This window comes from Falco rusticolus, chromosome 7, assembly GCF_015220075.1.
Source record: "Falco rusticolus isolate bFalRus1 chromosome 7, bFalRus1.pri, whole genome shotgun sequence".
In the NCBI taxonomy this organism is placed as follows: domain Eukaryota; kingdom Metazoa; phylum Chordata; class Aves; order Falconiformes; family Falconidae; genus Falco; species Falco rusticolus.
In genome coordinates, this window is record NC_051193.1 from 64,328,504 (window position 1) to 64,353,474 (window position 24,971).

Below are 24,971 nucleotides of genomic sequence, written 5' to 3' on the forward strand. Positions count from 1 at the left end.
GTTTAGGGGGGATATAGTCTAGGTTTGTAGAAACAAATTTTAGAGGATATGGGCATTAGAGATACTAAATATCTTGTGCATTATTTTTCACTGTAGTATGTACAGAAGAGAAATATTTTTCTTTCCAGGTAATGAAGTTAAGCTCCTAGGAGCAACGATGAGCAAAAAAATGTTTTGTGAGACTTCTGTGGCTGGACAGTGTACATGTAGGTTCAGAAACAAACCACGAAGTGACAAAGTTTCTACTGAAAGGTGTGGTAAAACTGGTGTAAGAGGACAGAAAGGCAATAAATGCACTTACCTGTAATAAGGATCCTAACGTTTCCTGTAAATTAAAGCAGTGAATCTCGCTCCACTAGCAGATATATATTAAATTGATGTTAAAATGGAATTTTAGTTCACCCAGATAAACATAATTCAGATCAAAAAAACTCTCCAAACTACCCAACCTGTGTCTTGATCTATTAGAATTGGAACTGAAAAAAGTAGCATCTAGTAGAAGTGGAGTTCAAACTTTCAAAAAAGTTTTTGACAAGCTTTCAGCAAGGACTGTTAAGCAAGCCAGGTCTCTGAAAGGTGGGAGGTAAAGTTTTGTTACAGATGAAAAACAGAAAGAAAAAAGAAAACAAACAAACCACCCAAACACCACACCACCCCCCAAAAAGAAAACCCTACCACACAGCCAACAACAAAGAAACCCTCTCAAAACCAACAACTGGCCAGCAAGTGGATAACTGAAAACTCAGAATACACATGCTGTAGTGTAACATCAAAGATTTGCAAGGAGGAGGTTCATAATGACTGGCGAATTTTATCTAAAGAATGAATATAAAAGCAAGTTATTTTAAGGTAATAAGGGGTGTGAATTTACAGTAGATTAACTACTCCATAGTATTCATCCGTGTGAACAGATGCTTGTGCAGCTCATGTTCACTACATAAGGTAACTTCTTGTTACCTTCAGTACAATGTGGGCTACAAGTGTCCAGATGTTCAACCAGTGTCAAGCTATGCGTGTGCTGTAAACTTAAACTTGAGCCTACCTCCTGGTTATTTGTCAGTACATCTGTATTCTTTTGTTGATTAGTATGAGAAAAGCTAATTTAACAAAGAGAAATTTAACTACATTCTCTGCCTTCGTCTTGTCCAGAGTAAGTCCGGTGTTTACAAATAACTGATGATGTGACAAGCAATAATTTAAACCATTTAAAGTAATAAGCTTCAAATAAATAATTTAGGGAATTAAAAATGAGTTTTGTTCCAGAAAGCTCCATGAAGGTAAGTGTTCTAAGTCAAGCAGTAAAGGCAACAAACAAATTATCAGCATGTTTAAAGGACAGGATAGGAAATAGTATGTAATTATGTAAGCAGCAATTACATGCCCTCCCTTGGAAAATGGTTTCAGTTCTGGTTGCCATTCCTAAAGTGAATGTAAGAAGAATAACTGGGATTCACAGGTGAATGACTATAACAATTAACTGCAAAATGCATTTTTAACAAGGAAGCAAAAATACCAAGTAGGTTTAGGGAGGAAGTAGGTATGAAGGGATTATGCAGAGCAGCAGATGACAAGGTAAATAAAGCTCACTTTATTAGTGTTTCTTATAAGAAGGGGATATTCAGTTTAGTAGAAGGACATCAGAGTAAAAACTGGTTCTAAAAGTGAATAGTTATTTTCACAGAATATACTTTCTGAAACTTCCTACAGCAAGGTACCATTAAGGCAGAAAGCTTAACAGGCCATTGCTACCTCAGACAGAATAATGATCATTTTGCAAATGATAGATCCCTAGCTTTTAACATACAGAAACAACAAATTAATTTTCCTTAGCAATAAGATGTTCAGTTAGATGCATGGAAAGTAGAAGTTTTTCTATCTTCTGAAATATGTCAGGCAGGATAGCAAGTTTGCTGGGCCATTGCTCTGAACTGACCTTTTGTCTTTAATATTAAGGAACGTGTGCTATGCTGCTGCTTCCATATTTATGACTTCTTTACTACATTGCTTTACTGTAGTCAAGCTAAATTTTTCCTTTATGGTAAGTGGGTTATTGAGACACTTGTGAGGAAATCAATATCTAGAATTAGCAATTTCCTTAGTTATGGCATGCAGATGATGGGTAATTATTTTTGAAAGTGGTGATGTCTCTGTCAGTATGTGTACTGTCATTGTTTGCCTGCAGTGTTGTCAGTGTGTTAATAATACTCAGTTGAATTTTTCAATTGTCCTGAGATTTTTGTGTTGTTTGTCCATTGCCTAGCATAAGCCTAAGACAGTAACAGTACTATTGGAGAATCAAGGCAGATACATTGGTGATGAATTGGGGAATGAAGCCTGAAGACGCAGTTCAATTAAGTTCCTATCATTGTATAGGGACTAATTGTTTTTCTTGTCTTGATTTGTGCTATAGGGACCTTGCTGGCTACTATTTTACTTCTGGACAGATAAACTAGGAGGGTTTTTTTGCCTGTACCTACTGTTAGCCATTGGCTTATCCTAATGGATAGATGGATGAAGGCTGTGACCAAAATAATCCAGGCTTCTTTTCCCTCTGCTGTGTTCCTTACCAGGCATTAATCCTGAAGTCTTTATTTCATGTATGTTTAGCATAAAATATTTCTCTGTACTTGCGTTGTGGGACTTTCTACAGGCAGGGCATTAAAATGCACAGCATGTGTGTAGATCCGAAGCCAGGTGGCAGGATCCTAGATATGTATGCATTTTTTTCTTTGTAAATAGCGTGCTACTTCTCTCTGAAATATGCTGTAAGGTAAAAAGAAGGTTTTCTTCTGCAGTGCTGGATCTGTGTGGGGTCCCTATCACTGGCTGGTGTATGGGGCTGCAGCTGATATGTACCAGGCTGTAGTACTTTGTAGTTATTAATGCTAGTGAGCTGAAGAATGTGGTTGAATTGGCCAGCTTCGCCAGGAGGAGGAGGAGGAAGAGGTGGAGGAGGGGAGGCCTGGTGGGAGCTCTGCCCCTCTCTGTGAAGGAGAGTGTGAGATTTCAGGACCCAGCTATCATTAGGAACAGCTCCAATTCTTCTAGCCAGGGAGTTTAATCACAGGGATAACATCAGACCACCCAGGCAAGGGCTATACTGAGCTGCCTCCATCTCTGCTATGCAGCTAGTCAGTGCCCAAGATTAGGCAGCCAGGATTCCTGCAAACATGTGGACAGATTCATAGGAGGATGGGGTACTTCTCTCATTCTACATTTTTCACTTGGACAGAAGGTGGAAATTAGCAAGAAGTAGATAAGTTTGCTAAACCTTAGGATGAGGGCAGAGAGAGAGGAAGAATTGGAACAGGTACTTTACAGTGCCCCAGAGTGACCTTGTGGGGATAATATGCCACAGGAATCCCAAAGCAGTGAGCTTCACCTTAACATCAGCTACAACAATATGGAAACCCACACCACTCCTTAGTTACCCGTCTCAATTACACGGTGCGGTACTCTGGCCTGCCTTGTCCTCAGCAGAGGAAAAGTGCCACAAAGTGAACTGCTCATGTGCCAAAACACACTGTACAAGTCCCAGTGGGCCAGTGGGTATCAACTCTTTCAGTTCGAGACCTCAGCAGTGCAACATGGTGGCTGCAGAAAGACCATGAAACTCAGGGTACAGCAGATATTTGCAGAAATTCGGTGGGAATATTTTCCCCACTAAAGGGTTTTTTTCCGTGTTAGTCCCTTACCTTGACTCAGCCCACTTCATCCGAGTCTTAATCAGACTTATTTTCCTTATGTTACTGTTTGGTGGGCTTTTACCTCTCCACTGATGGAGAGGAAGGGAAGTGTAAGGGAAAAAAGCATCTCACTGTAACTAGGAAGAGGAGCAAGAAGCCAGGAGGTGAAGTCTTGAGTGACGTTTTCCTTCCTCTCTCACATAGCTCTGTACTGTTGAAGGGCCCCATCTCTTCCTCATCCCCATGCTGTTCACACAGGATCTAGAATTACTTTTAACACTACTGATTTGTGGCATCAGCAGGAATATAACTGGTCTCAGCAGAGGTGGTAGGAAGCGAAAATGTCAGTGTAATTTCTGCAGTACTCAAATTGAGCCCCTTCTGCTCCGAGGCTCCAAAGGGAATGGGAGCAGAGGCTTTTGTTAGGATGCAGCAACATCTGCAGAGAGTCACCAAATGGGCCAGGCTGAGCAGCTAGAACTCATGTTATGGGAAAGATTACGCCCTGATCATCAAACATTTGGCAGGACTGTGCCTTATCAAAATTACTCCCACTGGGAAGTTTTGAGGCAGAGATTGTCTAAATGAAAGCCTGACTTTTTCAGGAGAAGGAATAGAGGAGTTCAGCCATCCACAGCAGCAGCTCTAACTTGGTGGGGTTTTTCGGGGTTTTTTTGTTATTGTTAAATGGATGCATATGCTGGAGACACTACAAAGGAATTTGCAAGTTTGTCAGGTTTCCCAGGAATGTCTCTGGCAGGTCTTTGAAACATTTTCTGGAGACGGGAACACTTGTGCTCTGTATGCATATGTATATCCTGTAAGCTGGTAAGCTCCACGAGCAGAGAAGGAATGTCACAGGCCTTTGGCCAGATCAGCCTTGGTGCACACACAGTTTTCACACTTCCCAGCCTGTTAGCCCCAATTCTTCCCTTCTTCTGTCTGGTTGCTCCTGCAAATTCAAATCTGTACATAAAATGAAGGTGTTGTAATATGGGGTGTGGTTAGCGAGCTGGCCTGGGTAACAAAAATGTCCCTAAAAAAATCTGTTTGTATTATATGTTTTCTTCAAGGAATTTGTTTTAGGTATACTTTGTGCCACTATTCAGACAGTGAAAGCGTATGTATTAGAGATTTGTGGTTTGGGATTTCCTTGGCCTCTTAAGGGAAGAGGTAGTTTAAGATCCCGTGATGTTTCCCACAGTAGCATGGCCTGTTGCATCCCAGTATCTCAGTGTATGAAGGCAGGCAAGGCAGGTGGACTGTTTCCAATAGTACTGGAAGACCTGGGTTCTCTGTTAGGCCAAGCCGTGCTAGCCTGCGCTAGATCACAGGTGTACATGGGAGCTCTGTGGTGAAGCCCAGAAAATGCAGCACACAGACTGAGGAGAGGGCAGATGAACAGTGAGTATTTGTATTGTTGTAGTATCTAGTCATAGTGATCTCTGAAGGTTGAAAGAAGAAAAACATAAGTGAAAGAATGCAGCAAATTTTTTTATTTTTTTTTTTCATGGCAAGTTGTTAGCTGCTCTTCTCTGTTCCTGCGAATATAAATATTTTACTGATCTCGAAAGCCTCAGGGGTATATGTGTCTGAGGAAGGCTTGGTGGTTGAAAATACATTGACTGTGGAAGCCAGGTCATGGAAGAAAAGAAACATTTCTTTTCCAAGCTATTGGATGAAGATGGCATTGCTGAATGAACAGTAAGTAATAAAATGGAAAACCAAGGATTGACTGAAGGATCTTGAAGGAGTCAAACAGCACACAGGAAGAAATAGATCAAAAGGCAAAGAAGATCTTACAAATGCTGAGACATTTTGCACATTGTTGGTTTTCTAGTGGAATGTTTCCTTTTTTGAGCTTATGATACAGTGTCATCTTGTCCTGTGTGAAGCATCAAAACCTAAAGATTCTGCTCTGCTCACAAGGTAGAGGAGCAGTGATCTTAACGTGTGTCTTATATGATCCCTGTCCAATCTTTCTTTATATGAAAAGGTTTCTTGGTGAACAGTTTATGTTCGTATATACCTTTGAAAGTTGTTGATAGGTTATGTTGTGCCAAAAACATTGTGGCATTAGGTCTTCTCCTGTTTCAGACTGAACTTGAGTGCTTTGTAGGCGACAGGATGTGACTGACCTCTGGCAGAAAAATACTAAAACTTCCAGCTGGGGAGTGTGAAATAGGCATTTTTTTTTTTATTTTTTGTGTTGCTGCCCCAGTGTTGTCACACACTGACCAGTGAAACTCAGGATCTGCTGTTCAGGATGTTGCTAGTGAAAACTTAAGTCACTTTTCCACTCTCTGCCAAGAGGAGCAGAATAACAACTTCTAGCGATGATGTGTCCCTGTTCACCCTGGTTGACTCCTGCAAACTAGCAAGAGACATACTCAGGCTTTTAGGAGGCTTTTCCTCAGTTCATGAGGGTTGATCTGCAGCACTGATTTTTTTTTTTTTAATTGTTATTCTTTTTATTTTTGGACATTGTTAACATTTGATGCTTTAGCTTATTTGAAACATTAGACAAGATCAAAATACTTTATTATAGAAAAAAGATTCTTGAATATGATAATGGGAAACTACTGAAAGGATAGTACAGTGTAGATCAGAATGTGAAAAGACATTATGCTCCTCTTCTGACTCTTGCTTGTGATTTCTTAAACTTGCTATACAACGGGTCTTTATCTGTAGGGTGCTATTCATTAGAAACAAGTTCTATCCTGGGACTGACTTTCTTCCTATCTGTATTTGGAGATTTCATATTTCTTATTTAAATTATAAAGGAGACTAACAAAAACAAACCGCTCAGCTCTTATATCCAGCACTTTCAGTTATCATTCTTTGTTTTGGCCTTGTTTTCAATCTTAAATTTATTCAGAAATTTCTCTGAACAAAGCAAGACCATAGAGACCAATTCTTTTAAGCTTATGTGTCTCTGCTGTCAAGAAGGCAAGTGTATTGCAGTCATAAACTTAACTTATAATGCTTAAAAAAATCAATAAATTATGGCATTATGCCATAATTTGTCTTTTGGTTATTGCCATTATATTGAACTAACTATAACAGTACATATATATGCTGTTAGGTTTTCTAAGATAAGGCTCTGTTTACTGATATGGCTGTGACAACTCACGTGTTCTTCCCTCCCCTATTTCTTGATGTTATATAATAAATAGAAGTACATCAAGTGGGTTCTCCTTATTCCATGAGAGCTTTTTGGAATTTACTATCCCATTGTGTTCTTTACTCAGCATGTTCCTTTCGGCTTGTGACCTTTTTGCTGTCCCCAACAGTTCAAAAAATGGGGCAAAACTTTATGAATCATTCTATCATGAAAGATACTAGCTGTGTGTTGTTTTGCCTTTTACAGGCTCCACGTAGAACATATTGGTGTGAGGAGAGGTGTTTGAAAATAGGGATGCTTGAAGCGTGCAGTGCAGCACACATGTCTCCTATCATACTGTCAGTGTCAGGAAAAAATACTCTGAAGTCCCTCACTGCTAATGAGAAACAGGAACCTTACCAAGCAGGAGAGTTTGAACCTGTCTTGATACAAATCAATGTGAAAACTTTATTCCAGTAAATCCACACCAAGAAACACTTTCCCTGCTGAGCCCCACTAACCTGTCTTGGTTAACCTGGGTTTTGGGGTTTGTGTTTTGGGTTTTTTGGTTGGTTGGGTTTTTTTCCACTGCCGCAGTTTCTGAGGCTGCAAAAGCTATTCTTTATGGAAATTTTGGTACCTGCTTTGGTTCAGGTGTTGTATGTTACCTTCTTTCAAACCAAAGTAGCAACTGATTTGCTGCTAAGTATTTGCCTGTATGAAGGGAAGAATAGAGTTTCATTAGGTGCACAGGAGGACTAATCACTAGAAAATGAAGCCACTCGGCTCAGCACAGATGTGTTGGGGGTGCCCCGGCAATCTACCAAGGCAACATCCTGGCAAGCTAATTATAGCAGCTGAAATATCTCAGCACATGGCACAGTAACAAGCAGGAACACCCATCTGGGTGGGCTGGCTGCAGCTAAACCTTAACACTCTTGCTGGTGTTCTCTCCCTCATTCTGAATCCTTTGCTTGTGTTTAATCCTGCTGTAGTTTAAACACCTGTCTATCTGGAATGTGTGAAATGTCTCTACTACCCATGCTAAGCTATTTGCTCACCTGCTTTGCTTAGAAAGACAGCTTTCAAATAAACAGTGATACAGTATTAGAGAGTAAAGCATATTGTGTTAATAGAGCAGGGGTGAGGTGGTAATTCATCAGACTAAGTGGGTCGTGGTATCAAGATGATGAGGAGAGAAAATTGGATGAAGTCATCTTCATTTCACCATTGGATGTGTTAACAAAGTTGTGATCGCTGTTGCTGACAAGCTAAGAATTGTGTATATCCTGTTTCATTTACCATGTTGGCCTCTGTTTGCCTCATTTGCCATTCTTGCTTCTTTTCAGACAATATACTCGTTGTGGCCAGAAACTGTCATTGTTAGGTGTTTGTATAGTGCCTGGCACAGTCAGAGCTAAACGTAATTAGAAGCTTTCTGTTATTGCAATGAAAATGCTTTACATTTTAATTAAATTCTACAGAAGGCAACACATTTTTAAGGGTGAGGTAGAGGCTCCAAAGTGACACCTAATGCTGTTTTCCGTATCAGGTAGGCAGCACTGCCCATTACTAAGCTTGCCTGATAAGTCCACTGTAAGACCTTGTTTTAAATTGCTTGTAATGTTCTGAAACGTTGTCCATTTGGATGCATGTTTTCTGTGTTTAATGTTCAGTTTTTGGAACACTTCAGGCAAGGTGAAGTGTTCCAGCCAAAACCAAGGCTGGATAAAAAAAATAATATTTTGTGAGTTTTAATATGTGTAAACCTTTTCTTTTAAGTCTCTGGATCTCCTATGCTTCAGAATAGCATTTTGGAATTTAAAATTCTGTCCAAGCTTGACTGCACAGTAACTATCTGAAAAGCTTCAGGTGAAATATACTCCGCAACGCCTACTAGAGCTTCTCAGCTACTTGGAGGTTCCCTCCATACTGAGGATGCTAAACTAAATATCTCTGTATTTGCATGTCTAGAGTACTGAGGCTTGAGACCCTGTTCTTCTGTGTTCTCAGTGACCTGGTGTGTGCTGGGTTTGGGAGCCTATCTGACTTGAATTCCCACTTATTCTGCATTCTGCCAAAGCATGGAGAACAGCTAGGATAAGTAGGTTGTGAAACTGGACCTGGACATAATTTGGGAGAGGACACTGGGAACCATTTGGGTGAAAGGGCAGAAATAGAAGGAATGGCAGTGTGGTGGTCCAGTGAGGAGCCCACATTCTGGTACTGGATGAGCAAAGAGGCTAGCAAAAGGAGTGGGCTGGAGAGGGGAATAAAACTAGAACCATTTGGACATAGGGCATGTGAGCAACCAGGAGAGGAACTAAGAAGAGAGGTGTGGGAAGACAAATCGGATTACTTCTGTGGGAAGTTCCAGGCCAGAAGTAGTGGGTGGGCCAGTGCTAGCAGTCTGTAAGAATGAAACTAGAATGGGTGGAATAAAGACAGTAACACCTGAAACGTGGAAGCTGGGACTGACTGGGTGAGAATAATGACACACAGGCAAGGAATAAGAACAGGAAGGGACAGAGCTGAGAAGTGATGAGACAAAACCAGTTGCTTTTGGAGAAGTGGGCAGAAGCCTAGTGCATAACCACTACAATTTAATCCTGTCCAGAACTTGAAGTAGGAGTTAAGACTGAATTTACAAAAATGCTTAGATGCCTTGGGCTACTAAACCGGGGAAGGAGTGGCAACTGTGTTGCCAGTTGCAATGTTAGTTCATGTTCCAGGGATCAGGCAGAGAGTTGTAGTTTTAATGCTGGCATTTGAATTGTTGGTGTCGTCTCTCCTGCTGCTTTATGCAACTGGCATGGTTTTTCTGCATCTAAAGATTTCCCTTCTCTAGCAGTCTTCTCTTAGTACATACTCTGTTCAGTTTACTTAATGACACCTTTTGCTCTTCTCTTGGCTTTTAATTGTTTCTGACAGTGGTTTATTGTTTTGGTTTTTTTTTTACCCGTTTAGTTAACAAACCTGACCTGGGGAAGTGGAGCTATAAGCAAGGGGAATGCAGCCATCCCACAGAGCTACCGGTCACCACTCAACAAAAGAGGGTCATTGTGGGCTGTTCAGTCAGATGCTCATATAGCTGACAAACGATCTGTCTCTTCATCAGTCAGGTAAGTTTAAATTGCTGCTGTGGCTTTTTGAAGAATGCAATGCGCTCAGGAGCTCATTTGTCATTTGTGTTTAGCTTCTTGCTCAGGTGTTGGAGCACATCCAAAGAAGGCCAATGGAGTTGGTGAAGGGTCTAGAGCACAAGTCTTATGAAGAGCAGTTGAAGGAAGGGGGGGTTGTTTAGCCTGGAGAAAAAGAGGCTGTGGGGGGACCTTGTTGCTCTCGACAACTACCTGAAAGGAGGTTGTAGCGAGGTGGGGGTCAGTCTCTTCTTCCAAGCAACAAATGACAGAACAAGATGAAGTGGCTTCAAGTTGCACCAGGGGAGGTTCAGATTGGGTATTAGGAAAAACTTCTTCACTGAAAGGGTGGTCAGGCACTGGAACAGGCTGCCCAGGGAGGTGGTTGTGTCACCATCCCTGGAGGTATTTAAAAGACATCCAGGTGTGGTGCTTAGGGACATGGTTTACTGGTGGCCTTGGCAGTGTTGGGTTAACAGACTTGGGTGATCTCAAAGTTCTTTTCTAACCTAAATGATTCTATGAATCTATCTAAGGGCCTAGTACAGGTTCTTCTTAGGCCTATCCTAGAAACTAGGCCTGTGAAAATAGAGCTGTGTTCCCAGAGCTGGCAGGTTCACAGTGAAATAAGGGCATGAATGAGTGTGTAGAATAGAAGGGAAATGTCTGTTTCTTTTTGATCATTTTTCATTCATGCATCTGTAAGTTTAGGTTTGTTGGTGTTGAGACATATATGTAGAATGCAAACTTATACCTGATACTGCAGAAACCTCCACTAAGGCCTCATCTTAATGCTTTTTCCTTGAATATCAAGTTTAGATTGTTCAAAGATAGAGCATCATCTTGCAGTGTTTCTTTTTCAAATGGCTTCTTTATGCTCTCTATTAACTTTGGACATTGGAATTTCTATTTATGGCTTTTATACTCATGGGACTCAGGGCAGAGGACTGTGATTCTGCAGTAAAAGCATTCTTCCTGCGATTGAAAGAGCAGTAAGATTTACCCTAAGGATTCTGGATCTTGGAAGCTGGGAGCAAGGCGACCTTGCTGCAGTAGCCTAGGCTGGATACAGGCCCAGAACTGCTAGGGGTTTGAGTTCTTCCTTTGCCACTTCAGTAAATATTATTTATTCCTTTGCCTAAGCCTTTACTTTTGTCTTTTCAAATAGAATAATGAGACAGAGCTTCTCCAGTACATGAGTTTAGGACTGGAAGGCACTGTATACATGAAAATACTGACTCTTTTCAGTGGTGCTTGAAAGCTACTGGAAAATGGAGGGAGGTGAGAGAGGCAGACACATAGTGCAGAAGGCATGTGACCTGAGTGGTCATCATTTCCCAAATGGATCCTTCAGTAGGAGAATTGGAATGGGATTTGGAAAGCTCAAGTGAAATTGTTCTTATTTCATCAGTCACTGCTTTTCATCCTGCCTGAAGAAGAGGAATGTGAGAAATGAATTCCTGGCCTGTTTCTCTTCCAGCGCAATGTTTGCCTCTGGGGTTTAGAGTTATTGAGAGGTGGTGGTGATTCTGCTGTTGGAGCCCAGCCAGGTGAGCTATTACCTAATCCAAATAAAGAACCTATCCAACAGGTGTAAACTGCCTTCCCCTCCAACATAGCTTGAGAAAGCAGCAGAATGCAGGCTGTCCTAGAGCCTCTGTTCCTTTCTCAGCTCTGTTTGCACCTCTGCCTGCACTCAAAAATAGGCGGAAAATGATTACACATGGTCAAAATCTTCTGTTGCAGAACTCTGCAGATGTCACTGTAACATTACCATGTTGCTCTGAAACCATTTCAGTTACACGTTACCTGTAGATCTAAGAACCCTCCATTTAATGCCCAGAATTCTACTCTGAATGACTTCAAGGGCTGTAGCTCATCTAGCATTGTATGCATAGTTCAGTGCCTTTAAGAATTCTGTTTTATTTTGTACAGCAGTCCAAAAGTACTTCAGAATTCTCTGGCCACAGCTGGTGTAAGACTTCATCTTCAAACCTTTTATGAACCATTTAGTCTTTTAGTACTTCAGTTGCTCTATTTTTATCCTCAGAGCAAGAGACAGAAAGATGTATTAAGACGCTTTGTTGAACGACTTTATCTTCATGGCTGTTTGTATCAAATGGCCAGAATACCAGGAGTTAAAGGTTTTATGTAAATCTGGAAATGAAAAAAAGGGATTCTCGAGGCAGTGCTGGATTACTTAGGCTGTGAACTTTTATTTAATGAGAGGGTTCCAAAAGGAATATCTGGGTCATGATATATGGAGATGGCTATCTTGTATTGTAAATGTCTTTTTTGCTGTGTTGGAGCAAGAAATTCATAGAGAGTCATCTGATGGATGTCAGCCTGTGCTCAGTGCTGGATGACTGAAGAAAAGCTTCCTGTTTTGTTCCATTAAGGTTCTGGTCTATCAGTTGTAGAATTGGGCAAGGATGGAAATATTTTGTAAATGGATCTCTTATCTGGCTTGCACTTGGCTCCACTTCAAACATCTGCCTCTGTAACTCAGTTTTTTGTATGCCTCTGTGGTAAACCTAAGTCATTTTAGTGGTGCTGATGTTGGTTTGAAAAATTTTTGTTTAGATGCTTGCAATCTATAGGATTCAGACTATTCTTACTGACAAATGTGCCTCTTTAGTTCCCACTCTCCCAGTACTGACTTCTCTAAATGCTTCTCAAAAGAAGTTTTCCCTTTTGCTGAATTTTTGGCTGTAAGAGATGAGGTGCCAAATTGGTAGTCTGCTCACCAAAAAGCAAAGGAGATCTTGAGTTCGTAATATAGAGACAGAGAACAGTTCTGGATGTGTTAATCTGTACTGCTGTGCCTTTTGAGATTTATTTTTTTTGTCACTTTCTATAAGCATTAGTGTTATTCCCACTTAAATGATGATTTAGGCTTTCACTGTGCCCCAGACAAAGAAGCCTGCAGGGCTACACAAGAGGTGAAATGTTCCCAGTTGTATATGGGCTTCCTTCTGACTACTGTAACATGGCAGTCAGCTGTTGGCCTCTGCCACGTTTGCTGCAGCCCTGCCTTTGTTGCCCTCTGAAGCTCATTGAGGCTGTGCCAAATCTGCTGGCTCCTCCATTAACTCTGATCTTGTCTCAGTGCCCTGTTTCAGTTCTGTCTCAGCTTCTTACCCTATCCATCATGCAGGATTGTTACCCTTTCACGTTCTGATGTCAAGGCATTAAACATGGTTACATATTTTATAGTGGAAGTATTTAAGAGTCTCATACATAATTTTAATCACAACTTTAGTATTGTAATCTAAGGACAACATATATGAAAGTGATTCCTTATTATCCAGTGAAACTAATTTCTCATCACTGAAGCCAAGTCCTTACTAGAACTGTTCTTGAAAGTGTTCTTAGCTGCATAATAAAGATAAAAAGTCAGGCATTTAGGAGAATGAAGCCTGCTGAATCAAACCTAAACTAACTTTTGAGTACCTGTTGGAAATAGTTGCATAATCCCTATGGTGGTAGAGGTTCCTAGAAGCTTCTCTTCTGGCACTGGAATGTGCAGCTGTTTCTTTGTTGGTTTGGTTTTTTTTTTTTTTACCTTCCCTCCTGCCCCACCCCCCCCACCCCCCAAAAAAAAAAAAAAAAAGTGAGTTTCTCCTCAGAGAATAACTTGGGCTCTGTGGTTCACTTAGTCTCCAAGACCTGGAGCAAAGCTAGTGAGAAAGACTTCTTTCTCACTGGTACAGATTTTTGTGTTCTCAGTGGGCACCTTGGATTCAGCAGCAGCCAACCTTGCTCAGATTCATCTTTTAGAACTCACATGCACAGTCAGTTGGCAAGAATTCAGCAGTGAAAGGGACAGTGTTTTCTCAGACCTCTGTTTCATTAGCTTGTTCTTTCATAACATCTTTCTCAAATCCGAAGACAAGACTAACCTAGTGCTTCTAAAGTACTCTGCGTATTTTTTTCCTGGGATCTTCTGACAGATTTATCTAACTCTGTTAGCACAGGCAGGCAAGCACGCTTCCCTGTCATCAATCAGAGGGTAGAATGGCAGTCCAAATTATAAGACACCCTGGGAGGGCTACTGCAATCAGAAAGAAGGGATTCTCCTCTTCTCATTACTTGACATGCCTGAAATACTTCTTAGCTCATAATTTCAGCCAAGGTGCTCAGGTTCATCAAAAAATGATGTTTTGTTGGCAGGCTGTCTAATCAATTTTCTGATCTAAGCGTTTCTAAGTTTAATTTGCTCTGGTGTCGTTCTCAGTGGTAGTAGCAGTGGCAACTGCTCAGGGTTTCATGGGCTGTGTGCACATACCTGCCATATGTTCAGGTTCCCAAACAGGCTCTGCTTTGTGTATTTTCGTTTTTATTTTTCCTTGCCTGAATGTATCGAATGGGATGGAAAACTAGGAGATGCTGCCCAGACATTTGCCATCTCAGGCTTTCAGAAACCCCAAACAGTATGCCTCGTGTCTGGAAGTTCTGGAAATACCTAATGTGTAGGAACCCTGCAGGTATTTTGGACTTTGTGCCCATTCACAGCATAGTTAGAGCATTCACATAGTAGGTGCTTCTGGGTCACATTGCGTGTATTTACTGCTCACGTACAAATCAACTGAACAATAGGGTGCAGGAAACCCAGTACCACTTAAAATGTTAGCTTCCTGTGCCTGTTTTATCCCAAAAATTCTACACAGGAAAATGACTGTACACTCCTCTCCTGTACACCTCTGCTTGCAAGTTAAGACTCCTGTACTGCATCCCCTGACAATCTTACACTGCTGTAACAGTCTCCCAAACCAGGACCTTCTTTTTAATCACTGGCCTTCCTTAGCCTTGGCTGGATAGTGGATACGTAATATCTTCCTCCTTCACCTAGTGCCTGCTACTGCTTCATGCCATTTCATTTACTGCTGGACTAGATGCACTATGTGTTCTAGGTTTCAGATGCTCTGCTCTGATCATACTAAGTGTGTGTATATATCCTTTGGACTTGTGAGGATGTGGAAGAGCCTCTGACCTCTTTTGAGAGTTTGTTTTGTGCAGGTGTTAAGTGGCTTCTATATTTCCACTGAAACTTTTGAGTTTTGCCAAAAGATTCCAGACAACCATCATAGGCTAGTTGTGATTCACTGGTCTTGATCCTTCATGTCAAAGGGGCAGCTTGATGTGTTTGATGTAAATGGAAGGTGAAAGTGGTATCATTGTTTCCTCAGTTTTATTTTAAATTTTGCAGGTGTGGAATGTAAAATAAGAAATCAGGCTTGGACCGTAACTAGACAGCCTCTGAAGACCTATGAGAAGAGTGATACTAGAGTAATGAAGGGATGTGCTAAACGTGCAAGGTGATTCTCACAATGATAGAAGGGTGAACAGTTGATGGCACACTCGCTTTTTTGCAAGGCTCATGAGCCAGGCCAGGGTGGGCTTAGCATGGCAGAAGCAGCAAGGATGTTGCAGTAGGGGCTGTCAGAAAGAGCTAATTACATATGGGTTTGTAGGTAGAAGTGACGAGGAGAGAATTTCCAGGGATCTTGGTAGCTAACACCAAGTTTTCATAAGAATAAATCTATTTGTCTTTGTTATGTATGTGTTGCCTTGTAGTTCTGCATCTTAAGGGTTGACAGTGACTTTATTCTCTTCCAAATAATTTGTTTCAAGCTCCCTGAAGTCTCTTGCAAGGTAGAGGCTGCCTGGCTGCTGTCGCGTGCCGCACTTGCCAAGTGGTTGGAGCCTATTTGTTTGAACAGCATCTAGGTGCAAGCTGACTTGGAGACTGTGCTGTGCTGATGGCTCTGGATGAAATGACAGGAGAAAGCAGAAGGCACAGAGGGTTACACAATAGGCCTTCAGTTTGGTTTGAGCAAACTGCGTTGACCTTAACACCTCCCTAGCTAAGCAGCACAGAAGTGCCAGAGCAGCAGCAGACCAACAGCACTGAGTCCGGCCCTGTGCTAGTGTAGCCACGTGTCTGCTCGTTGCTCCTCATACTGCTTGTCCTCTTCTCTTTTCTCTCTACCTTAATGCCTAAATTAATTCGGTTTCTTTATTTGAGGCGGAGAAGTGATTGATGGTGGGTACGGTGATTTTTCTATGACTGATCCCGTCTGCAGGTCCTCGGCAACTCTATCATGCTAATTCTGCCTGCGGTCCCTGAGAAGCAGTGTTTGAGTCTATCACTACCTTCTGCTCAGAGGAGGTTTAAGAAGGGTGAGCAAAAAATTGTCGTGCTGCCTGGGTAGCTGTACTTTCTTGCAGCTCATCCTGTCTCTAGTTTGTGCATGTTCTTCTCTACTCATGCATATTTGTGTCTGTAACAGCCTTCCCCTGCCCCGGCAACCTCTTACCTCTTTTTTTCTTTTAACACGTCTCCCAGGATCACTGGTGACAACTTGTTAACTGTGGAAGTGAACTGGCTGACTTAAACTTCAGAAATACATGGCTTGCCTTGTTTTTTATATATTTTTTTTTTATTTCCTATATGTATTTTAGTCACACTAAAGAAACTTGTGATGGCAGGTCCAATTACTCTTCATCCTGCTTGGAAATCGCCCTGAGCCTCAGCACCATGGGTTGGCACAGTCCTGAAGGATCCCTGCTTCCCACAGCTAGGCCTTGGCTCTGTCTGCCTGGAGCCTCCAGGAAAGGAAAGGCGGAAAGCTCGTGACTTGCCCAGACAGTCTGAGGCCTGGCCCTGCAGCCTCAGCTCCCCAGACGCTGTTGAGTCGGACTTGGCTGGCAGCCGCTGCGCTGTTACTTTTCCGAGGTAATAAGTGAGATTAATCACAGGACCCTTTCCAGAGGCGAAGGGGGTTTGGGCTCTGTGCAGGGAGGCTGCAGGAGCCAGTGCTGGGGCCGTGAGCCGGAGGCGAGAGCTGGGGCCTCTCAGCAGGGCAGAGCGGGGCACCAGCGGGCCTGTGCAAGCATGGCCTCTCAGCTATGTCTGGGAGGCTTTGCTAGAGCTGCAGCCTGGGGTCTCCCATGGACTGGCTCTAGCTGAGCCCAGGGGTCACAACATCGGCATGACATGTGTCTGCTGGCCTTGGGCAATTACGGTTTCTGCAAATAGCTCTTGAAATTTGAGGGGGACGTGTTTTGTCTTTGTGTGACTTCCTTTCTGAGAAGATAAGTGGATCTTTCCCGCTGTTCCCAGCAAGCACTCCATGTTGGTAGGTGGAGGCGAGTGGCAGGGGCTTCGTACCTTTCCCCAAGCTGATACTGTGTAACGGTTTTGGGTTTTCTCCTTTCAGCTCCCTGCATAAACTGACCCTACCCTAATGTACACACAGGATTTGCCATCCCGGACTGGACTGCTGATCTGTCTAGTTTGCCCATCTTGTGCTTCAGAGCAACTACCACCACCATCTTCAGTAGAAACAGAGAGCGTTCCCATGAGCAGCGGTGAAATTCCCTGTCTGGGGGCAAGCTTGCTTTTACCCTCCAACTCTTAAGAGCTGGCTAGTAGTTCTCACAATACTCCCTGTTCTGCATAGTCTAGTGTGGATGTTGTCATTAGTCATGTAACTTTACATTCTGGAAAAACTGTAGTCTCATTGAGCTGTAGCAATGAGTTCCACAGGTGAATTACATAATATGCAAAAATTTCCTTTTTTTTATTTTTCCCCAAAATTTGACAAAAGTCTCTACGCCCTTGTTACTTAAAGACAAACGGGAATGCTTGATTTATTTTCTGCACTGTTTATTCTCTGTTTCTATCATATTCTTCTTAATTGTCTCTCCTAAACTAAACAGTCCCCTTCAAGTTCTAAATGGAAATCTTCCCAGCCCTCTAATTGTCTGGCTGTCTTTATAGAGATGACAAGAAATGAAAACAGTACATCAAGTAGGAGTAAAACATTGGTTTTATGTAAGTAAAGCTATTGTATCTGTATTTTCTAACTCATAACTTACATATGCTAATATCTTGCTGGCTTCTGACCATGCTAAACACTGAATTTTTTATTATTATGCAGCTGTTTTCCTTTGGTTATTGCAGTAAATGTAAAACTGGGGAACAGGTATAGGCAGCTCATGCTAACACAAGTTCATGCTGATACAATATATTCTTTTTCCCTCACCGGTGAACTTTGCTCTTCCTACTTTCAGGTGCCACCAGTGGATTTTGTTGGCTGTGATGGAAGTCACATGCTGTTTTCTAATAAGCATCTAATTCAGTATAGAACAAGTTGAAATCTTTTTAATGTCTTGCGCTACTTGACTCATAACCTCTCCCCAGCCATCTCTGATCTTAAATCTGTTTGAAATATCCTGTGTAGGTTCCAGATATTTCACATTGCAAAGTGACTGGCAGATCTCCCTTTCTTCTTATTTAAACTTCTTGATCACCATTAAAATAGCTGCTTTCCAGAGTGGTATTCAGAGGGTTAAGGTGGCTGTAGCTCTCACTTCAGTAGCTCTCATGGAGGAGATACTCTGCTGCTTACAGCCTTCTAGGAATGCAGGGACTCCTGTAGTCTGGTGCTCTGTGGGAACAGCTCTGGCCACAGCAGCCTTTCTCTCTAGAGGAGTTCTGAAAGGGTTACGAGGAAGCCTTGGCTGTTTCTTTGAGCTATTTGGAAAGAACGGGCCTCAGACAGCTTGGCAGGAACCTGGGGCCCTGTTTTTTCCAGCCCAGCCCTTCCTTCTGCACAGAGCTGTCAGGGAATCCCACGAATGTCTGGTTTCTCCCCTTTCCTAATTTTTTTGAGCAGTATTTTTATCTATCCCTGGCTCTTCCCCACACAAGGACCTCAAGTTTTGTCCGTTGATTGGTCTTGCAGGTAGTGAGGTAGAAATGAAAGTTGGGCTTCCATGCCATAGCTGTTGGAATTGGTTCACAGTTGTGCAGCTGAGAAGGGCATTGGGAAGCTTCCCAGAAGAGCGTCCTTTCTGGCATTGATCTTAGGGCAGGTCCATCTGGCCTAAGAACAGAGGGATTGAATGGGTCCATCTTTGAACTGTGCTATTCCTGTGGGTCACAGTGAACCACTTTGAAATCTCAGAGCTGCATGTTCTGTATCCTCCCTACCAGACACACAACAGAATGCTGCTTTGTAAAAATGGAAATCCCCTTTGTAAGCCAGGCTTATGAAGGACAAGGCAGGTTTGCAACTTTTCCTTCATTTGCCTCATGTTGTCCAGGGCTGTCCTGAAGTTGAACTCATTGTGAATATTCTGGAGATTTCCAAGCCTGCCATGTACCTTTTCACTCCAGGAAAATGGAGGTGTCTAGAGGGTTGTGTTAGAAAGGAGGTTTGGTTACTGGTGAGAGTAAAGGTCTTGAACAGCTGAGTTGAAGACACTGGTGTTGTACAGCTGAGAATGAGAAATTGAATTAGGATTATTTTGCTATCTCGGTAAGCCTGTCAGATGTTGGGAGCAGAGTGTGATCTGAGATCCACATGGAAAACCTTTCTAGAAGGCAGCCCTCATGTGGGGCAGTCCCTGGACAACTCTGAAGTCAGCAGCCAAAGGGCTTGAAGTCATGCTGAGTTAAGGGTTTCAGTGACCAAGTACAAATGCCAGAGCAGGACATTGCAAAAGGGGCCAAAAGGTTTTCCTTCCTGCTAGGCTTCATGGCTACCTTCCATTGTACAGTGAAGTTTCCACCACCAATGCATATTCAAATTTTCCATCCAGCCTGAGGTCACGCTTTAGCTTGGCTTGCTCAGAATGAGCATGGTGCCCTTTTTGGTGTTTTATCTTGTGATATAAATGGGAATTCCCTGCCAAAAGCACAGACACCCCTTTTCTATCCCTGAAAGTGTTAGTCAGCCTTTACAATGAAGATCCTTTGTCACATAATTTTCCCCACCTTTCAGTCTGGGGGAGTTTTGTAGCTGACACAAGAGTTTGTGAATTGTATGCTGTTGGCTCTATGACAGCCTGTTATTCTCCAGGGCTTCCCTGGGCTGCAGGTATCAAGCAGCAGCTGTTTGTGAGCCTTGCAAGGCTCCAGCATTTAACAGAAACCTCTTTTGAAAAAGGGGAGAGGGGGGAAAAAAAGTGTAAAGCAGCAAGTATTTCAGCTTCCCTATGCATGTGGTGACAGCTTTGCTTGGTGATCCTGTTGATTAGCTCATAGGCTTTTGAAGGGTATATATATTATATAAGATGGGCAACCAGAATGCCACTGTGGAATGCCAGCTTTTTGTTTAGGGAATAGTCTGAATTACGATAATGAGTAACATTTGTGCTCAGTAGTACTTTCTTAGTCTACCCAACACTGGTCAAACTACTCACTGGCTGATAGTACAAAGTGCTCTGAGTAAGAGAGGGCTTGGTTGGTAATGAGTAAGAAAGCGTTTTGGTGGCTCAAGAAAGCTGGTTATTGGATTGTCCATAACCAGTGCCAACTACAAAGTTTAAGTGCTCTGTTAAAGGTAGGCTCTGCAATGTCAGGGTGGAAACACCGACGTATCCAGAGTCCTTTACCACAAGCAGTTATTTCTAGGGCTTCATTCTGTAACAATAGTTGAAAGATGGATATCCTCTTTTGAAAGAGAAAAAAAAAAAAGAGGGTGGGGGGGGAATGATAGGTAGTGCTTAAAGATACCACAGTTTCCAGACACTCTCCTGTTGTATTCACTGAACTCTTATTAACATTTCTCATCCAATTACTGTCCACAGCAAACCAGGTGGGGAGAGGCCAAGGCAGCCTGGCTGATCCAAGTCTACTGAAAACTGGCTCTGGGACAATAACCTTTAGTAGAAGGAATTTCAAAGTGCGAGAGCCTTATCAAAGACTCTGTTTATGTTCCAACTGCTGGCATTCATGATGTTGCGTGGCAGCTTTGCTTGAATTTCAGATTGCATCTGGCTCAGTAAATGTCTTCCACTACCCTTTCTATCTTTCTGCTGTCTGGCACATGGCACTTGACTGAAAAGTTAGTATAAGAAGATTGTTATCTGGCAGTGCTGCACACGCTACTTGGCAGCTGTCGGTCATGGATGCTTAGCCTGGGCAAGTCACCCTTTGGAGCAAAAGGACTGTGGTTTATGTGGTCTAAATCTTTTGTATGCATAAAGAATTCTTTATTTGCTTCTTCCTGAGAAAAAAAAATATTATAATCTTCTCTGTGAAGAATGAAGCCAAGTTGGGCTGTGAGTATTTTCAGTGTTGAAAACTGAGTTTTCTGCAAAATTCAGCTCAGAAAACGTTCAGTTTGGTAGACCATGTGAAGAGGAGGAAGAAACCTCAAGTCTGGACCTTCTGTTTCTTTTTTGGTATTGGGATAAAGATGCTGATGAGTAAAAAGGTGTCAGCTTCTCTTCACTTAGCGTTTTAAAAAGCTGCAGATACCAAGACTTGAAATGAGTAAGTTTTAAGAATTTTCTTTCTTGCTTATGATGACTGAGTGTAGATCTGCAAGGAGGTAACAGTCATACCAACAAAGGCTTGGCATTCCTAGAAACGGTTTGAACTTTCGGATCCACATCTATTATTACAACTAATACAGCATCTTAAGGGAATTTTCTTTCCTGAGATTTTAGCCACAGAACAGCATAAATGGAATAATACTCTTTAGTCAGAAGCTTGGGTTTGACACCTATGTTGGTCTTCTATGGTACTGATACATAAGTATCTAGGATTTATGACTTCTGTCACTTACAAAAAAATCTGAATTTCAAATGAGAACTTTCCAATACTCATTAAAGACAACATACTGACTTCTATTTCCCATGGCTGTTTCTTAAAATCTCAAACTGTGGTGTTAGAAAAAACTTGAAATGACTTGTTAAAAAGTGTTCTGTTCAATATATTTCTGATCGCAGCTCCACTAGAAGACACTTGGGTGTAAGAATCTTTGCCAATCTCATGATGCTACAGATTTTGGCTTCTCTGTAAATACCTTCTGGTAGATGATAATTTGAACAGCAGTTAAAGGTTTTCCAACTCAGGCAGTCAACATGGCAAAGAGAACACAATCTCATCTGTTGTGAAGAAATCAGCAAAGAAAACCATGTGTAAGGTCTAAGCACAGGCTCTTGAAACTCTGAGCACCCCGAAAGTGATTCTTCAGAGACGGTGCTGTTCTTAAAATTAGGTGTGTTGCTAAACATACCTCTTTCTAATAAAGAACCACATATAATATCTCCAGAATATTCTCCAAGAGAGTGAGATTTTGTTTCCTATTGACACTGATCACCCTAGCTTTCTGTTTTCAAATTTCCTTACAAAAGAAAAAAAAAAGAAAAGCAAGTTTAGAGCCTATCCCTTATGAACAGTTCCAACAAAAGCTGCCTATTAAGATTTTTTGGAACAGCTGCCTTTCATAGAGTTTGGTTTTGAATATGGAGAACTCACTAATCTTTCTTCAAATTTGAAAACCCTCAAGAAGGAGCTGTGTTTTAATGTGGAATTAATTTCATTAAAAATCCAAAGGAACAATAACTTTCTTTGTTATTTATTAAAGTTCACAAATACTTTAATGTAGTTAAATGCGTATCAAACATTTTAAAATTATTTCTTAAATAAAATAGCTTAATAGATACTGCTAAAATAGTTTTGAAAGCCCAGTTTTAATAATTGGATTATTCTGGTAGATTTCAAGAAACTTGGATCTAATCCAGTTTTAGTCATTTAAGTGTTTTGTCCTGTTCAGGACATTGTTTGCATAACTGATTTTGGTTTTTTCAAAGGTCAGAGTCATGTTTTCATTTGTTTCTGAAATTCCACTTTCTTGCTGCTGCTGATAACCTAAATTATATAAATACTAAAGTATCTTCTACTTATCTGTGTGAAGACAAGGGAAGTTATGAAGCTATGCGTGACTTTCTAGGTCATTTTGAGGCATAGGGGGCAGAGTAAGATTCATGTAGTGCAGTGGTTTTCTTTGTTGGTATTTTCTAAACAGAACAAAATCTTTGTTAACATATTATAACCTCTGAAGCATTGCAGAACCTGAATATATGAGTGTATACATTAGGCTTGTGTTACAGGAGCACTTCTGTGAAAGGCAAGAGAACTATGGTGCTGGGTATTTTGTTGTTTGCATGTCTCACTCTGAAATTATCTAAATTCCTGATAGCATGTAACTTCATAGACTGAATTGTTCTGCTTGTTGCTGCAGAATGCATGGTTCTTTGCATCTTGCTTATCAAAATCTCACTCTTTTTATAGTGTATATTGTTAGGTAGCAAAACCAGGTAACAACTACTCTCATCATTTACTTTCAGCTTTTTTCTAATGTCTGTTATTCACCTTTATGCAAGAGCTTGCTTATTGTCTTATACTCCAACCAGTCTCTAGAGAGCCATAAACAGTACACAACGTGAAGGTTAACCTCTTTGTAAATGTTCCTGTGTTCAGCTCAAGCCATCTGGGAGGCCATGTTTGCACTCATATTTGCCTTTACTATAGACTCATTTTCTGTGAAATATATCAGTTGTGGCCTTTGTGAGAAAAGTCTACTCTATTTAGAATGTTTGCTGAATCATCACGAAAAGGCATCAAGTATAAAGTGACATATAATGGAGATGTCTTGATCCAACAGTGGACACTATTGTTATTGTCCTCTCTTGATGTGCCTTATCTATGTTAGGAGGGGACTCTTGAAAGGACATTATTCTACCAAGTGGCTGGGATATTTTAGCCTGTCCTTATAAGGGTTTAGTATCTGCAGCTGCATCTTTGATGTGCTCATGCTTAGCTTTATGTGCAATCACTTGGTGAAATTCCTGAGGTAGTGATTCCATGGTTCCCATCTGTGTTCCTGAGTCTGGGAGCTTCTGACTAATTATACAATTTTCTCTGTACACTGTAGGAAACAATTCCATTTTGGCTCTAGAAAAAGGGATTGGGTTGGAATGGAGTATAGAATTGCATAACTTTTTTTCATCTTTAACCACAAATTCCTGTGAAAGCTATTGCACTTCCTCTGAAGATACCTACTCTTGGCTTTTGGATTTCAGAGTCATTAGAAATATTCAACACCCATATACAGTCCAGAAGACCTAGCAATCGAAAGGCCTACCCATAATCAGTCATTAAGGAATCAAGCAAAGTTGCGTTCCTAAGGAAGCAGCACTGTCATAGATTCCTATTCTTAAATCCCAAGGGGAAAAGATGGATATAGTGTGCAGTGGGGATGACCAGCAGAGCTGGTGCAACTGCATCGTAGACTCTTCTGTCACACCGGAGGAGGAAACATCACAAATATGGGTGCCTGTTCAAATGGACAGAATCAAAAAGCTTTTTCCTAGGTGCTGCAAATAAAACCAGTGCTTACAGTCTCTACCTCCTAGCTGTAGTTGTAGATGGAGGCAGAAATCTCACTTAAAAGATTTCAAGCTCTGGGTGATCCAAGTAAGTTTTGTACAACTTGAGCATCTTCAGCAGACGGGATCTGACAGAGAGGGATCTTTTAACAAATCTTAGGCAAGTCTGGGAACTGCCTTTAGAGTGTGCCAGCTCTTTGTACTATACAGTATAATTATCTGAACATCCTTTTACTCATCTTCCTCTAATGACAGATTTTGTCTGTCATCAGATTTACAGTTTCTTGGGGAAAGATATCATTGACCCAGCTTACTGAAGTAAGTCTGGGCCTTTTCTGTAGTTTCAGAGGTGTAATCACAAAATCCCTGTTCTCTGTGCTTAATTGTGGTTTGTCAGCTGGCCTGCTTGGTCAGCACATGTGTCGCTGCCTGCTGGGGAAAGAGGGAGACAACTGAGTGATTTGGGGCTCTCCCACAATTTTCCACTCCACCACCTGCTTTGGAAGTGGCTGTAGAGCTGCCAAACATGCTGAAGTGGTTAAGTGTACCAGCTCCTAAAGAAGCTGAAGGGGAGGAGTGGTTCTTGCCTGATGGGTTTTCAAAAGGAGCTGAGACTTTGAAGTTCTGTTTTAGCAGCTGCCAGGTATGCCGCCTCAGCCCTGTGCAGCACTTCTTCCCCCAGCCTTCGTGTGTTGCATTCTTCTTTACAGTGCCAGGATAGAGAGAGGGAAATAAAATTAAATTAATTAAACCAAGTATGTGGGCATTAGCAATAGTATTGCTTTATTATATTTTACTCTTTGAGTTATAGTGCCTTGTGCCACGTGTCAGTGAAGCACCTTGCACTTG

At 41.6% G+C, this 24,971-nt stretch overlaps 1 protein-coding gene across 6 annotated transcripts in view; it reads left to right on the top strand.

Annotated features, from left to right (window-relative positions):
- Positions 1-24,971, top strand: part of TTLL5 (tubulin tyrosine ligase like 5) — a 137,100-nt gene that overhangs the window by 69,431 nt on the left and 42,698 nt on the right. For 5 of the 6 annotated variants that reach the window (XR_005105332.1, XM_037394820.1, XM_037394823.1 and 2 more), the window contains one exon: positions 9,757-9,911. Coding sequence is in view for 5 of the 6 variants with exons in the window: in XM_037394820.1 (XP_037250717.1) it covers positions 9,757-9,911 (155 nt within the window). In the remaining variant the exon portion in view is untranslated. Of the gene's footprint in view, positions 1-9,756; positions 9,912-11,409; positions 11,480-24,971 lie in introns of all 6 variants that reach the window. The other variant, XM_037394825.1, reaches the window with a different exon arrangement.